At 51.2% G+C, this 15,098-nt stretch overlaps 5 protein-coding genes across 5 annotated transcripts; 3 read left to right on the top strand and 2 right to left on the bottom strand.

The window, feature by feature from the left end:
• The first annotated feature begins 125 nt into the window (after positions 1-125).
• On the top strand, positions 126-2,497 carry CONPUDRAFT_105834 (benzoate para-hydroxylase). Its single transcript, XM_007771424.1, has 9 exons — positions 126-254; positions 311-492; positions 549-1,010; positions 1,060-1,499; positions 1,561-1,651; positions 1,706-1,747; positions 1,811-1,912; positions 1,983-1,993; positions 2,060-2,497. The coding sequence occupies exons 2-9, from the start codon at positions 373-375 to the stop codon at positions 2,238-2,240; spliced, it is 1,449 nt and encodes a 482-aa protein (XP_007769614.1). The 5' UTR covers positions 126-254; positions 311-372; the 3' UTR covers positions 2,241-2,497.
• A 1,098-nt stretch (positions 2,498-3,595) lies between these two features.
• CONPUDRAFT_82827 (HIT-like protein) lies at positions 3,596-5,329 on the top strand. The gene is made up of 7 exons (XM_007771423.1): positions 3,596-3,666; positions 3,720-3,925; positions 3,999-4,195; positions 4,268-4,563; positions 4,625-4,719; positions 4,775-5,145; positions 5,200-5,329. Exons 1-6 carry the CDS (start codon positions 3,609-3,611, stop codon positions 4,913-4,915), a joined length of 993 nt encoding a protein of 330 aa, XP_007769613.1. The 5' UTR covers positions 3,596-3,608; the 3' UTR covers positions 4,916-5,145; positions 5,200-5,329.
• A 638-nt stretch (positions 5,330-5,967) lies between these two features.
• Positions 5,968-7,939, bottom strand: CONPUDRAFT_125581 (cyclohexanone monooxygenase; the record flags this gene model as incomplete). The annotated part of the gene is made up of 7 exons (XM_007771422.1): positions 5,968-6,378; positions 6,431-6,519; positions 6,566-6,868; positions 6,924-7,167; positions 7,229-7,402; positions 7,459-7,624; positions 7,683-7,939. The coding sequence occupies 7 exons, from the start codon at positions 7,937-7,939 to the stop codon at positions 5,968-5,970; spliced, it is 1,644 nt and encodes a 547-aa protein (XP_007769612.1).
• A 791-nt stretch (positions 7,940-8,730) lies between these two features.
• CONPUDRAFT_144689 (beta-lactamase transpeptidase-like protein) lies at positions 8,731-10,662 on the top strand (the record flags this gene model as incomplete). The annotated part of the gene is made up of 12 exons (XM_007771421.1): positions 8,731-8,833; positions 8,892-8,959; positions 9,029-9,339; positions 9,400-9,464; positions 9,517-9,586; positions 9,639-9,751; positions 9,806-9,848; positions 9,900-10,121; positions 10,182-10,216; positions 10,294-10,354; positions 10,409-10,463; positions 10,540-10,662. The coding sequence occupies 12 exons, from the start codon at positions 8,731-8,733 to the stop codon at positions 10,636-10,638; spliced, it is 1,245 nt and encodes a 414-aa protein (XP_007769611.1). The 3' UTR covers positions 10,639-10,662.
• An 813-nt stretch (positions 10,663-11,475) lies between these two features.
• CONPUDRAFT_82826 (glucosamine-6-phosphate isomerase) lies at positions 11,476-13,369 on the bottom strand. The gene is made up of 7 exons (XM_007771420.1): positions 13,306-13,369; positions 13,178-13,241; positions 13,005-13,121; positions 12,845-12,948; positions 12,628-12,786; positions 12,167-12,387; positions 11,476-12,082 (listed from the first exon to the last, which is right to left on the bottom strand). Exons 1-7 carry the CDS (start codon positions 13,307-13,309, stop codon positions 11,891-11,893), a joined length of 861 nt encoding a protein of 286 aa, XP_007769610.1. The 5' UTR covers positions 13,310-13,369; the 3' UTR covers positions 11,476-11,890.
• Between the last annotated feature and the right edge of the window lie 1,729 nt (positions 13,370-15,098).

The following is a 15,098-nucleotide window of genomic DNA, read 5'->3' as shown; positions in this document are numbered from 1 at the left end:
TCCTGGTCCCGCATCCCGCATCCCAAAGTGGATCCTTGGTTCTCGGGCCCACCGCTGGGACTACGCTCCCGTACAAATACCCGCTTCAAGTTGACCTTGGAAGCACTCATCCTCCCCAATGCATTCATCCCAACCTTCGCTCGGCTTTCCCAAGTCGATTGCCGGCCGCCTCGATGGCCCGAAGTCGGTCGCCCTACTCCTCGCCCTTGGGCTCTGGCAATCCTACGCGCTCGGGTGGCTCGAAGACCTGGGCAGTGAGTTCTCTTCTTCATCTCCAGTCGCGAAGGAGAAGGCTAATGGGACTTCTTAGGCGTGCAGCGCCCCATCCTCATCGCCGGCTCTCTCGCGGCAGCCCTCGCCGTGGCTCAGCTCATGAAGCCTGACCCATTGGCCGACGTCCCTGGACCCCTCCTCGCTCGCTGGACACCATTGTGGCTGGGTTACTACGCGCGTATCGGTCAACGGTTTACAGCTGTCCATAAGCTACACATGGTATAAAGTTTTGATCTCAAGGGGTGCGGTGATCGTGGTGGCTTATCTATTCTTAGGAATACGGACCCATCGTGCGGATAGCGCCCAACCATATCTCAGTCGCGGACAAGGACGCGTTGGACCTTGTGTACGCCCAGGGCTCCAATGCTTTCGACAAGTCGACGTTCTACCACGCCTTCGTCTCCGACAAGGCCTCCGTCTTCTCCACCACCGACCGTCACGACCATGCCCAAAAGCGTCGCCTTGTGTCCAACATCTTCGCTGCCAAGTCGCTCCAAGACTGCACGCCATTCATCCGCGATATCGTCGACTCGTTCGTTGTTCAGCTGGATAGACTCGCTGCGAAGAACGAGGAGCTCAACTTGCTCTACTGGTTCCACTTCCTCGCCTTTGACGTCCTTTCCGACCTCGCCTTTGGCCAACGTATCGGTATGGTGGAGAAGGGTTCTGATGCTGTGACGGTTCAGAAGCGGGATGGTTCCGTTTCTACTGAGAATGCTATTGCACTGGTCGACGAGGTGAGTTGTATTGAACCTAAACCTATGTATTGTTGTTGATGTGTTTCAGCGTGAACACCTCGGCGCTGTCCTTGGCGTCCATCCTTCGTTCAAGTTCTGGTCCAAGTTCCTCCCTGACCCTTTCTTCATCCAAGGTCGCAAGTCTTCCGATGGTCTCGTGGACTTCGCCCGTCGCCAGGTCAGCAGGCGCATCGATAACCGCCTCCAGCGCAATGATATCCTCGACAAGCTCATTCGGGCACGCGTCGCCGATGACCAGGAAATTGTGGGCGAGAACTTTGCCGACTTGGTCGCGGAAACCGTCACGCTCCTCATCGCCGGGTCGGACACCACGTCAAACTCGGAGACAGCCATCATGCACCTTCTGTTTACCAACCCGCGCGTGTACAACAAGCTCATCGGCATCTTGGAAGAGGCCGTGGACGAGGAGCTGCCGACGGCCGACCACGTCAGAGATATTCCGTACTTGGACGCTGTCATCAATGAAGGGTACGTCACACTGTCATTTCTCCACGAAGATCTTGCTAAGCGGCGTCATACGATAATTTAGACTTCGTTATCATGCTACGACAGCGATAGGTCTCCACAGGGCCGTGCACGAGAAGGGCGCTATGTTCGGCGGCAAGTACTTCCCTCCTGGTGTAAGTCCTCCTTGCTCCCGCGAATGAAGCCTTACCTGACGCTTGATCTCACAGACTGAGATGTCTGTTCCTGCCTGGACGATCCAGCATGATCCTGTAAGTTTCCCCGCACTGCATCGCATAACCCGACCTGATGGCTGATGTGCCATCTCCTTATAGGAAATCTGGGGTGATCCGGAGGTCTTCCGGCCTGAGCGTTGGATTGAGAACCCCGACCTCAAGAAGTACCTCATGACTTTCGGGAAGGGACCTCGTGCATGCGTAAGCTTAAATCTTTTTCAGCTGCTGAGAGCTTCTTTTACTGACTTCAATCTTTTTCCCGCTGATACAGCTTGGCAGACAGTAAGTCATGCCCCCGGCATCTTCGGCATCTTCGGACAGACGCTGATATCGGGTTTTCTTTGACAGTCTGGCTTACATGGAGATGCGACTCGTGCTCTCGACTGTGCTCCTCCGGTACGACCTCCAGCTCAAGTCACAGGTAATGGAAACAACCGAAGGCTTCATGCACAAGCCCAACGAAATGTTCGTCCGCCTGAGCCGCCGCGAGCGCAAGGGTGCTGCGGTGCAGGCACAGGCACAGGCTTGAGCGGGTCCTGTATTGGTTGTATCTATCTGCTGTCTTTTCTATCTTATCATAGCTTCGCATCCATACCTGTCGCACACATGTAATTTATACCTGCACATTTTTTAGAAGTAGATCATCTTTATACATTGGGAACATTAGATCTATAAAACAGCGCCAGCGCCCACATGCGGGCCATGCCGAACCACGTTCCGCTAGTTCTGAGATGTCACCTTACATTCTTACAGACTTTGACATCAGAAGATCACCGGAGAAGGGCGTACAATTAATTATATCAGCTGGCGCAGTGCGCTTCTTTTCCCTATCTCCATATATGTGCAATCGTTTATGGCTCCTTCAACTTTTTCAAGTTAGGTTCAGGTAATCTATTGAGCGCTTGCAACGTTTCAACAAAACGTGTAAGTATCAGAACTTCTTCTCAGGGCTAAAAACATACTGGTGACTTGTCCTGAAATGGACGGGGTAGCAATAGCGTGGCTCGGTCTGGCCCTCGTCTCGTTTGTGTACTGACCTCTGCTGAGCTGCAAGACCACTTCGGCCGATTAGTGTGGGTGATCGAGCTACATGTGCATCTAGATGTATCCTGATGTATCTGTATACGCCTGACGTGTTGAGCGAACATAGCTTGCGATCATATGTAAGTATCTTCCGTAGATTTTGCCGGCATATACTACTGCTTCCGTGACTAGGCCAAAAGCGGATTTGGCGCCTGTCTAGTAGTTGATCATGTCATGGAACGTAGACCCATATTCCTCTGACCGATCTCGACTAGGCGCGCTGGTCTCTGCATCGCCCCGAGAACGTTGAGGAACGTATTGGGGGAGATCCGAGTATAACTGAAGTGCAGCGGGAATGCCCATGCTTTGTATGCACTCGGCGTGGCTCACAAATAACATTGTCGTCCGACTGACAGGGAGTCAACGTAGCTTTGATGTCGCAAAAACCCGCTCCAGGGCGAATCTATTGGAGTATACAGCCACTAGCGTCAGAAACGTACAAGCGCTGCTTTAGCCTGCTGACGCTAGGCAATCTAGAAGATCGAACGACTTAGTCGGTAAAGAATAAGAATCGGTCCATCACAATGGTGTACCTGCAGTATGGATCACCCTTAATATTTCTGTTCCAGATTTCAACATCGTCTAGATGTAGGAGGTCTTAGCTGAGATGAGATGCGATGATGATTTTGAGCTGTATGAGAGCCCAGATGGCAAAACGTCGCGATCTCACGAGTTTTGATGACAGGGGCTAATAGCCTTTTCGGAACACCCTTTGCCCATCGGGATTCACGTCGTCGAGCGCCTCTTTGTCGCCTCAGGTTTCTCTGTTCCAGACCACTTCAAACCAGCCTCTCAATTTTTGCCGTTACACACTATGTCAGGGGACAACGAAGTCCTCAAACACTTTCAGTTCGTGCGTGTCCTAGACGAAAGTACGCATCCCTCCATTTCCGATCACCTACCGAAGCTAACCTACTCACCACAGACCCAGCGACGCACTATATTGCGCTGGAGGGCACCCTGCCCGATCCTGCGAATCAGATTGACCGACTCTCTGCTGTGTTGAGGATCGAGAAAACTGCTTTCCCTGCCGATTTTGCCGAATCGCTCTCTGTGTCGCCCACCAAAGTGGAGGATGGTGCCGAGGGTGGGGCTCTAAGTGCGCTCAAGGTGATTGAGAAGAATGACATCGTGAGTAATCCTTTGTTCTTCGTCACCGCCTCTTGCCTCTTGAGGTTAACGTGCTGCATATATGCGCCATTAGTATTCATGGTACCGTGGCTGGCTCGCTCACCGCGAATCTGCGCCCGACATCAAGCTGAGCCTCATCTTCCCCGCAACGGAAGTCCACATCAGGAAGTACACCAAGCAAAACGTGCTTATGGTGCACGAAACCCCCGCTTTGTACCTGTCGGTCGTGAAGCCGTACATCGATGCAATCCCGCTCGCGCGTACTCGATGGTGAGCTCGGTCTCCCCTTTCCTCCCACCCACGCCGTGGCTCACTCCGAAATGTCTGCGACCGTCTCACCAGGGTCACCGCTATTCTCGACGGCACATCGGAGGCAGATGCCTTGTTACACAACGATCAGTCCCCGACGACTGGCTTCGTGTTGCTCCCGGACATGAAGTGGGACCGTACGACTGTCGGCGCGCTCTACCTCGTTGCGATCGCGCGGGACCCGGCCCTACGCTCCTTACGCGACCTTACGAAGGCGCATTTACCCTTGCTCAAGGAAATTAGGACCACGGCGAACCATGTTGTGCAGGAGCGCTGGGGTCTGGGGAAGGGTGCGTTGAGGATGTATGTGCATTACCAGCCTTCGTACTGTGAGTGATTTGCCCTGGTATGTCATATTGGAAGATGTAGGCGTGCTGATGCTATTGGCAGACCACTTCCATGTCCACATCGTGCATGTTGCGCACGCCTTTCCGGGCGGCATGAACGTCGGTCAGGCTCACCTACTCGATGATCTTATCTCCCTAGTAAGTGTCGATATTTTTAGCTCTCCGATTACTGTATTCACTCAATACCGTACAGCTTGAGCTCGACACTGCTGTTCCGGCGACCTCATCCATTCTCGCTCGTATGACTTTAACCTACAGTCTTGGGACTCAGCACGGGTTATACGCGCCGCTCGCCGCCGCCCAGGCTTCCTTGGCGGGCGCCAGCGGCCTCTAGTCTCGCCAATCAGAACGTTAAAAGACAACACCGACGCAGCCTACAACTACTTTCTCAATGAGGAAGGGTGCGATATTCGCACGAATCAGCCATGAGCTGATTGGTTCAACCGGCGAGCTCTAGCTCGCCTTCTCAGAATGTCGCGTCAATCGCGAGCTAAGTGCCAAATGGGTCCTTCAGGCCGCTGCTCGGTTGGGTAGGATCGTGAAGGTTCCGTACCGACCCATTAGGTGAAACATCACCTTCTATTCCACGCTGGCGGATTCTGACTCTTATCTGTTCAGGCCGTTGACACGAAACAACAAAACCCAGAAAAATTTCACGAGTAAAGCTCGTGATCAAACGCGCTAAAGTTAGTGCGTCCATGCACAAAGTGCATGAGGCTGGCTTGGTTGCATCTTTTACGTCAGTTTCTCCACTTTTTGCCTTTGCAGTGTACAATGTGCGACGATGCTAGCTGTAAGAATATTTCGAGTTGAAGAATATGATCCTTTGAGCCTTTCTGACACCATACTCCCACTTCGAAGTCCTAACGGAACAACGTCTGCTATAGTTGCAGAAATGCTATTTGATGCCGTTCCGAGATTGAAGGTAGTGAGCACACGGATGTTTTCGACAAGGCATGATTTACTCAATAGCTTCGTACTCCCTTTCACCAGCGCTCTTGGACGATCCTTCCCTCTCCTCGGATATCAAACTGAGGGTAACTTCCTGCGTATGCGTCGAAACGCGATTAAGCTCGCTGTTTTCTATCTTGACGTTATCCTGGTACATGATTCTTCCAAGTAGTTTCGCCCAACCGACGTTTTCTTGGCTCCGAAGGGATGGAGTGATCTGGTGAGTTTGAGTAGGTCACGTTTATTTGGGTCGCTGGCAAGCTCGCTCAAATTTTCCCTCTCCATGACGCATACGCTAAATATTTAGCCCTATAGGGAAAGGTTGTGGGGCGATGTTGTTCCGTAAGGCTTCAACCCTATGCATGCTTTGTCTCTTGAGCTAATTAAATGCAGTGTTACAGCTTTGCATATAGCGTTACAGACTCCCGTACAGTTTCACAATTTCGCCAATCCCACGCCGCTTACGGTGTCCTTAATGAAGCCCGGATAACCTCTCTCTACCTCTCGTTCGACTTCTTCCGTATATGCCGGAAGCCCTACGACCCAGTTGTACGCCTGCCTCCGCTTACCTGGAACGTTGGCGCCCATGTACCAACTATCGACATCGTGGAACAGCGATTTTCTTGATAGGCTGTCGATAAGCTCAGTAAATTCGCGGGCTGCCTCCGCCTTGGGGACGAATTTTGTGATATCGTTCTTATAGAGGTGGTTGATTGTCTTCACGATCCACTGCCCTTGGACTTCGATACAAGTCGGTCCGTTGCAAAAGGCGGTAGGGGCATGTGCTCCGTAAAGGAAGAACATGTTCGGGAAGTTGTCGGTGGTCAAGCCTAGGCTGAGAATCGCCTTCAATACCCACAGACGTAGTTTTACGTCAGAGGACTTACTATGTGCCGACGCTGCCATTCCAATGTTCCTGAATGGTCTTTCCTTTCTCACCTCTCAGGTCCATCCGCATCCAAGGGCCCGTAAAGTTGTCCCATCCTACTCTTACATTAGACTGTCGTGTTGACGGCACAACTTAGTCACTCACCAGTCGCCACAATGAGCACGTCTAGCTCCGTTGAGGTGTTTTTCGTTTTGACAGTGTCTGCTGTTATTTCCACGATCGGATCTTCCTTGATATCGATCAGGTCAACGTTTTCCTGGTTGAAGACCTCGTAGAATCGCTGCTCGAGACAGGGTCGCTTGGTGCCGAATGGATGGGGAGCGATCTTCGGCGCTAGTAGGTCTCGCTTCCTCGGATCTTTAATGCGCGCTGAAGTTTTCTTTTGCCAGAACTTATATGCTTCGTTCGCTGCCTCTTTATCGAAGAAGAGGTCGGAGTATCCCGCGACTATAGGTGCGCAGGTCAGTCTCGTGACAAACTCATTAGCATATAATAACTTAACGCCAGAAGCTGAAGCCGCCCATCCCCCAAATGCTCTCAAAGACTGCCTCACGAACTTCGGGTGGGTCGCTCATGGTCAACCTGGGAATGAAGTCGAAATGGAAACCGCCGAAAGTTTTCGGTAGCTTCTCAAAAATATTGGGGTAAACAGGCATGAAATGAGCCTGCACATCACGCGACATCTGATACTGGACCATGGGAAGAGCCAAGTTTGGGGTGCGTTGGAAGACTGTCAAGTGTTTGACCTGCATCTCACTGTTAGTGAACGCCCAGGTTTCTCGGCTCTACCGGTACAATAACTCTCACCTGCGGTCCGATCTCCTGTATGATTTGTACTCCACTTGCTCCTGTTCCAATTACGCCGACTCGTTTGTTCTTAACGTCGATGCCTTCCGTGGGCCATCGGCCCGAATGGCACCAACGACCCTGGAACGATGCAAGTCCGTCAAATTTCGGAGTGTACGGCTCGGTCGTCGACCCCTACATCGCAGTTAGCCCCTATACCCAATCTGAAGGTATTTGGTCAGTTCACTCACCACAGCCATGATGAAAAACCGAGCTGTTGATTGATGGAAACCTCCTGCCCCGTTCGCCGTGATCTTCCAGATATGCTCATCGTCGTTCCAGTGGGCCGCATTTACGCGGCTCTCCATCCAAGTATACTTAAAGAGGTCGTACTTGTCAGCGACATAAGCGAAGTATCTACGATATTGGTGAGTAACGCGAATTACGTATTCGGAAGAAAATGAGGTCGGCTCACGCTCGTAACTCGGATGAGTCAGGAAACCGCTCGGACCATGTCCATCCCTTTGCGAGGTCATCGACAGGGAACTGGTATATCGGGACGTCTGAATCCACTCGCGCACCAGGGTATTTGTTCCAGTACCATGTCCCCCCCAAAGCAGAGCCAGGTTCGATGAGCCTGCAACGAAGCCCTAGCTTAGTCAAGTGGATCAAGTTGTACACGCCAGAAAATCCACCGCCAGCGATGATCACGTCGTATTCCGGGTCAATCATGGCTGGAGTAAAGACGAAGAGACAACGGAGTCGATTTTAAGGTCTGTCTGTGTTGTGTATGCTCCGGTATCGTTGGCTGGCTTATATGGAAGTTTAACCGTTAAGGTACAGATGCGGGGAAGCGCAGCCAGCCGGGTCAAGGTAAGGGCGGTAGTATGTAATAATTCGCTTCAGAGCTTTGACACTTCCTGTCATGCGATGATTCTGAGTTGAAACAGGCAATCGTGCGCCGAGTTCGCCTACAAGAAGAACAGAACGCTACTGCTTCGACGTATACCGTGGTGGTATAATGTTCCCCGTATTAATATACGCTTCCTGTGGCGGTCACGAGAATCCTAGGCGTAATGCCATGAAGGTTCGCGAGCTCTCTAATTTTTTTCGCTTCCACCGTCTTGATTCTACTTTTTATGAAGCATATGTCCGCAATCATTTTCTGTACAAGCATGTTCTGTACGCAATGGCCGAGATGCTGGTCCTTTACAAGCATAGCACAGCGTAGATTCTGAGTAAGGGCACTCATCTTCAATCTCACGAGTCACGCTAGATAAGGCCATCCTTAGTATAGACTCGGTGAGAATCTCCTTTTAAACCTACATATAGTCTAACGGAGGAAGCAATCAACCGCTTCGTTATTTGAGAAGGTGGGTCATCTGGTATACTACGCGGGCGCGCGGGTAGGCATATGTTCTCACCCACTGGTACCTAAATTATAAACGCAGAGGTCATCGGCTTTAAAGCTCGGTAAAGAATGGCGGGATCTGTAAGAGCATCATCTCAACTTGTGACCAGCGATGGCGAGCATCCCCGATCATACCAAAGCCGAGCTTGACAAGATTCTGCGAGACGTTACAAGCAGCGAAAAGAACAGAATCCCTGGAGTAGTATTTGCTGCTGGTATACTCTGATGTCCTTTTGGAAGCATTCAAGAATGCTCAATCGTCTCATCTGGCAGTTGGACGAGATGGAAAGCCACTCTATGTCGGTGCCGAGGGCGTACGAGCGATTGGGCAAGAGGCAAAGGTAACTAACTTCGTACAACACCTTTGAAAACAGCTTGCGCTGACGCAGTCTTCCCCGCCGCCGACGTAGATGACTCCTGATACGGTATTGTGGATGGCGTCTCTTACCAAGGCGGTGACTGGGATCGCAGCGCTACAACTCATCGAAGAGGGAAAGTTATTCTTAGACGACGCTGCGCAAATCGCCCGGCTCCTGCCCGAGCTGTCGCACGTGAAGGTCGTCTCAGGCAGCAAGGCCAACGGCTTCACCTACACACCTGTACAAGGAGGAACCACATTACGGAACCTTTTGACACATACGAGCGGGCACTCCTACACGTTCTTTGACAAGAAACTCAGAGATGTTGTCGGGACTGGGCAATACCAGGACGAATTCTCTGGGTACGTCTCCGAGGAATCAAGACTTTGTTTGTTGTCTAGAGTTGACCACCTTGTTCGTAGACGCCCAGGTGCTTTCAACCAGCCTTTGGTGCATCAGCCAAACAGCACATTCTCCTACGGAATAGGTGAAGTATTCGTGATAAAATTACTCATGCCTCAGGATACTTACTCTAGTAGGCATTGATTGGGTAGGGATCCTTATTGAGCGCGTCACTGGGAAGAAGCTTGGGACCTACTTCGACGACCAGTATGCCCAACTGTTTAAAACTCACTTCGGCCAAGCTCACATCCATCTTCAGCATCCTAGGTCCTCTTGGACTTCAAGATACCGCGTTCGAGGTTAAACCACACATGCTTCCCAGGCTTTCGGGAATGCATGCACGTCTATCCGAGGACACTATTATTGAGCAGCGTTGGTCCTTTTTATATAAAATACGTCCATTGTGCTTATAAGTGCCTTTGTTAGAACATGCTCCGATTGCTTTTGCTCAGACGAATGAGTTCCACTCGTATGCTCGTGCTTTTAGTTATGTTCGAGGATCTAATTTATTATGTTCAAGGGGCGGTGGCGGTCTCTTCTCTACGATCCACGACTACTTGATGATTCTCACAATATTCATGAACGAAGGGAAAGGATGGAACGGCGCTCAGATTCTCAAGCCTCAGACTGTATCACTCGCCACTCGAGATAATATACCGTCCTCTCTTGCTCCTGCATTGGACGCTCCCGTCTACGCCTGTCGAGAGGCTTTTTCCAACGACATTCCGAACATCTTCCCAGGGTAGGTCATTTATTTAAAAACCTGGACAGAACGCTCAACGCAAATGTCTTCCTCACATAGCGCTATTAAAGGATGGGGTTTAACGTTCATGATATGTACGTCTAAAACTTCTCGCAATCACTCATTAAATTTAACGCCGGTCCCGCTCCTCCACTCGAATCTATCCTCACAGCCAAGAATGAGCTACCTACAGGCCGCTCTCCTGGATCTATCAACTGGTCTGCACTGTGCAAGTGCGTAGTTCTGCGCTCGTCGACTTGCTACGATCATGCTGATGAGACCTCCAGCATGTTTTGGTGGGTGGATTTGAAGAAGGGCGTCGCTGGCATGATCGCTACCCAGGTAAGTGTACCCGTGTATTTTCAAGAAATCTCAAATTGGCGCCCCGGAAATTTGACGGATCGCTGTTATCACTCAGATCCTTCCGTTCCTCGATGCCCCCGTTTTAGGAACACTGTTCAACGCGGAGGCCACGCTGTATCGAGGGTTGGCGGAATCTCCGCAGTTCAAACTTTGAGATGTAGGAAAGTATTATGATGAGGGAAGAAGGATTAACTCGAGCTGTACGTTAGCTGTGATATACCAAAGCACTGTATATGGTGAAGCGATTTCAGCTTTTGTCATTTTATCGAGCTTTCAATGGTGGGAAGATGAGGCGTGCCATGCTCTTAGCTGTCAACTTTCCTGTGACCATACCCGCTTCAAAAAGATAGTGTGGTTCTGGTAGTACAAGATGATCTGCGAACGTGGACGGACCATACAGCTGATCCAGTGTTTCAAATGCCTGGCCGTTACTCACTTTTGAACCCTCGAACGCTGTCTAGGCAAGGCACCCATTCAAAATTGTACAGGAATGATTATCGATGCTAGTACAGCAAGTACCTGTACTTGTGTTCGATGATCTGTCGGTCTCCCATTGGCCTTTTTGGACAGCAAGTATGATCGGTGAGGTCACAATATAAGTGACCCGCATAGGTATAAAACCTGCCCGCACACGCACCACCTTGAGCATCAAGCCCTTGCTCCCAATCCCCACCCTTCGTCTCCTGAATATGTCATAACTCTGAAGAAACAAACAACCCCAATCCGTGCGCCTTTCCACCTACCTTCGAAGTAGCTGAAAAGACGCATACTTACCGATCCCGCAGACGCCTTTGACTGCGAGCTTTGATGAAAGGCTCTCTCCAGCTTTCCTTGAATGCAATGAACTGGATAGAGCATTTCTGAGAGCGCGTATAAGTTACATTGCTACTTACCTCACATTTTCCCACTGAAGACTAGTCACCTGGAGAGCATATCGAGAAATTAAAAACGGGTAACCCACAACTTTCACTCTCATGGAGGATGAACGGAGGGAAGAACTATGCATAGGGATATAACATACAATATGATGAACATAATCTTCTACACTATCTTATTACATAGGGATAACCTTACAGTAGGGATACACGGCTTCGACATCAACTAGCTACATCTACTTTGTTCCACGGACATGGCATGTTATAAGCTCTAGACAGTACAACGCCGTCACGAAAACCAAGGCAGCATTCACATGGTGTATGTAATTATTTTACACATAAGCATACCTACAAATGGTCACTCTGACCGCATCTCCCGAATACCAACCATACCAATGCCCTTATAATGTTATCACAGTACCACACCGCCACATCATACAAGACTCCCCAGAAAATACTCTTTTGATATGAGCTCGCAGCCCACGGCGCGAGAGCCGACCCCAAACGAAGAAGGAGCGGGATACCGCAGGCTCACTCCATGCTGCCGACCTGCTGCGTCGCCTCGCCGTGCGCGCGCAGCTCGGCCTGGCGCGCCTCGACCTCGTCCTGGACGCGCTCGATCGACTTGAAGTATTTGACGGTCTTGACGTGCAGCTCCGCGGTCGCGTCTTCGTCCGTCACGATCAGGGCCCAGGGGTGCATCTGGAGTGCTGAGAGCGTCCACTGCGTTTGTCACGTCCGTCAGCGTCACACTCGGACCAGGAGACGGAGAAGGGATGGAGAAGGAGGGGAGGGAGGAGTACGCACGAGATGGTTTACGCCCTCCTCGATCGCCTTGGAGAGCGCGAGCGCCTTGCGCTGGCCGGTGACCACGACGACGACCTCGCGCGAGTCGAGCACGGTCGCAACACCGACGGTGAGCGCCATACGCGGCACCTTGGAGACGTCGTTCTCGAAGAAACGCGCGTTGGCGAGGATCGTATCATACGCGAGCGTCTTGATGCGCGTGCGCGAGGCGAGAGAGGAGCCTGGTTTGCGTTTGTTTTCGAATTCGAAATCACGATGTGGGGTTGGTGGCGAAGGCGACGTGGGGGTGGAGAAGGTGAAATGTCAAAATGAGCATGTGGTCGAGATAAAGCCGATAATAGATAGGGGCTAATTGGGGAGATAGGAGTTCTCGAAGAAAAAAACCGAGCTCGAGCTCCGGAGAACGAGCATGGGATAGAGCGGGGTAGAAATGGAATAGAATGCGGAAAACGAGAACGCACCAGGTTCGTTGAACGCAATATGCCCATCCTCTCCGATACCTCCGAGGAAGAGTTCGATGCCGCCGAACGACTTGATGCGTTGCTCGTACGAGTTGCACTCGGCGATCAGGTCCTTGGCGTTTCCGTCCAGGATGTTCACCTGGCTCGGCGGGATGTCGACTGAGCCATGTGAGGTTGGTTAGTGTCAGTACATAAGCAAAGGGTTAGAACGACTCACTGTGCGAGAAGAACTCGCGGAACATGAACGTGTGGTACGACTCGGAGTGGTCACGCGGGAGGCCGACGTACTCGTCCATGTTGAACGTGATGACGTTTTTGAAGCTAAGATGGCATCGTATAGTCGGTCTCGTAGCCTCAATACCCAAGCATCAACTCACGAGAGCTTGTCATCTTTGACGAGCTTGATGAGGGCCTTGTAGGTCGCAATGGGCGACGAGCCAGTCGGAAGGCCCAGGACGAACGGTTTCTCGGCCGTGGGATTGAACTCGTTGATCCTAGCCAGAGATATCAGTACATCTTACGCACCACGAGATGAGATGAGGGTGCTCACCGCTTGCAGATGTAGTTGGCGATGTAGTCGCCGACGGCGGCAGAGTCGTCACGGATGATGAGACCTACATGCAACGAATTGTTTCAGCTCGATGTCAACGACGATAATGAAAAGAAAACAAGACTTACGCATGGTGACCTAGATCGGCTTGGAGGAGGGCGGGGCAAGGAGAAGGGTAAGAGCGGGGGGTGGTACTTGGACAGCACAAGAGATGGCGATGAGGAAGGGCGTATTTATCTTTCCCTTTCTTTCGTTTCCGTTAAGATCAGCTCGAGTCTCCTACGCACGTCGTCCGCCTGATTGGCTGGCCTGGCTCGCTGTCAGGTGGCAGCGGTGACACCTCCGCGAGGGGGAGCACATGGCTGGGTCCGCGCCTCGGAACTCGGATGCGCGAGCCGCGGCCAGCCCGTCTATCGAGGTTGCCTATCCCGTCCATCCACCCCTACTCCCCGCCGCCGCCGTGTGCACCGCCCATCGATAGTCTCACAGGCTTGTTCCGGTGCGCTATGGGAGATGAAATGAGGAGACAGAACGTGCTCCAGACCTCTGATGGCTTTCGTGTCAGCGCTTGCTTCATGTCTCCGTGCCGCGTTGTGTGTGAAATCGACCTCGGGAACTTCGGCGACCGTGATAGACTGGGGTCAGGCTGGCTTGCCCGTCGTCGATGACACGTCGCACTTCTTGTTATCACTTGAAATCAAACACGAGCTAGTCCGCTGGCTTGCGGGCTTGGCTCGATTCCTTCTCACCGACAGGGAAAAGGTCAGGGCAGGGCAACGTCTCAGGTTCTGTACTATGCACATGTCTACCTCAACAGTCACCACTGCTCCCCAGAGATGCCGAGCTTTCCGAAGTATTACAACCAGACGCTGCCGATCACTCTTCATCTTCTTTGCATTCTGAGCTTGACTGCGGAGAAGTAACATAGTCTTCCTCAGACTATTCTTGCATGTCTAGTTTGGCTCCAGCTTCTCGGCGATTACCGGTCGGGGAACTCGCTACATCCCTATCGTCAGTTCCTTTACAGTTCGCTGAGTATTGCACGTCTGGGAAGAATGTTGTCTACCTATCTTCGCCTTGGACCTAGGATCATGGTTTTCTTATCACGTTGTAATCCCGACGCTGCATTACGGCATTATCTTAGGTGCAGATTGGCAATGCGGCACAGAGGATACCATGAGTGTTGTAGTACAGAGATGGCTACGATACTTGTATTCTGCCCCCGTGCCTTTTACCAAGGCAAGCCTGCTTTTCGAGGACCATGTCAAGGAACTCAGACTATATTCGCAGTAGCCTTGAATGACTATTGGGTTAATTAACTTTATTCCAAAGTGTTTTTATCAGACAATCTGAAACAATTCTTGTTATGGTGTTGTGTTATCGTGGCGGGCCGCACCCATCCGAGTCTCGCTATTAATGTTCATCTAAAATTGCCATGAGACTGGAGACCTGGCATCACAATCATGATGGTACTGGTTTACTCGGTTCTTTGGACCATTGCTACGTCAGCTAAACCTTAGCAATAGCCACAAATCAGCCGCTCTATATGTACCGTATCGCACAAAAAACATACGATGAGAGAAACATGTCCCACCAAGAATAGACCGGCTATCATATCAAAGCGGTTGCTATACCTGTGCATACGCAGAGTGTATATCAGGTCTACGGGTGTCGTGTGAGACGATACTATCTTAATGGATTCCTCATATTCCTTGTCCTCCCAGACCTACAGGCTAGAGAGTTATATCCGCAGTCAGCTCTATAACTGATATGGTCAACGGACCTTTATGCTGATAGACTTCCCGTGCAGCTAGCATTGCATGTGTGGCAATCTACAGAATATGTAGGCGGCTTTGAAACTTATTGTGCATATCGCAAGATTTGCTGATAAGTTTTCACAGTGTTGAATTTAGACGAAGAG

The sequence above is a fragment of the Coniophora puteana genome, assembly GCF_000271625.1.
Source record: "Coniophora puteana RWD-64-598 SS2 unplaced genomic scaffold CONPUscaffold_7, whole genome shotgun sequence".
NCBI classification, from domain to species: domain Eukaryota; kingdom Fungi; phylum Basidiomycota; class Agaricomycetes; order Boletales; family Coniophoraceae; genus Coniophora; species Coniophora puteana.
The sequence above is the reverse complement of the archived record's forward strand: the minus strand, read 5'-3'. Positions and strand labels throughout refer to the sequence as shown.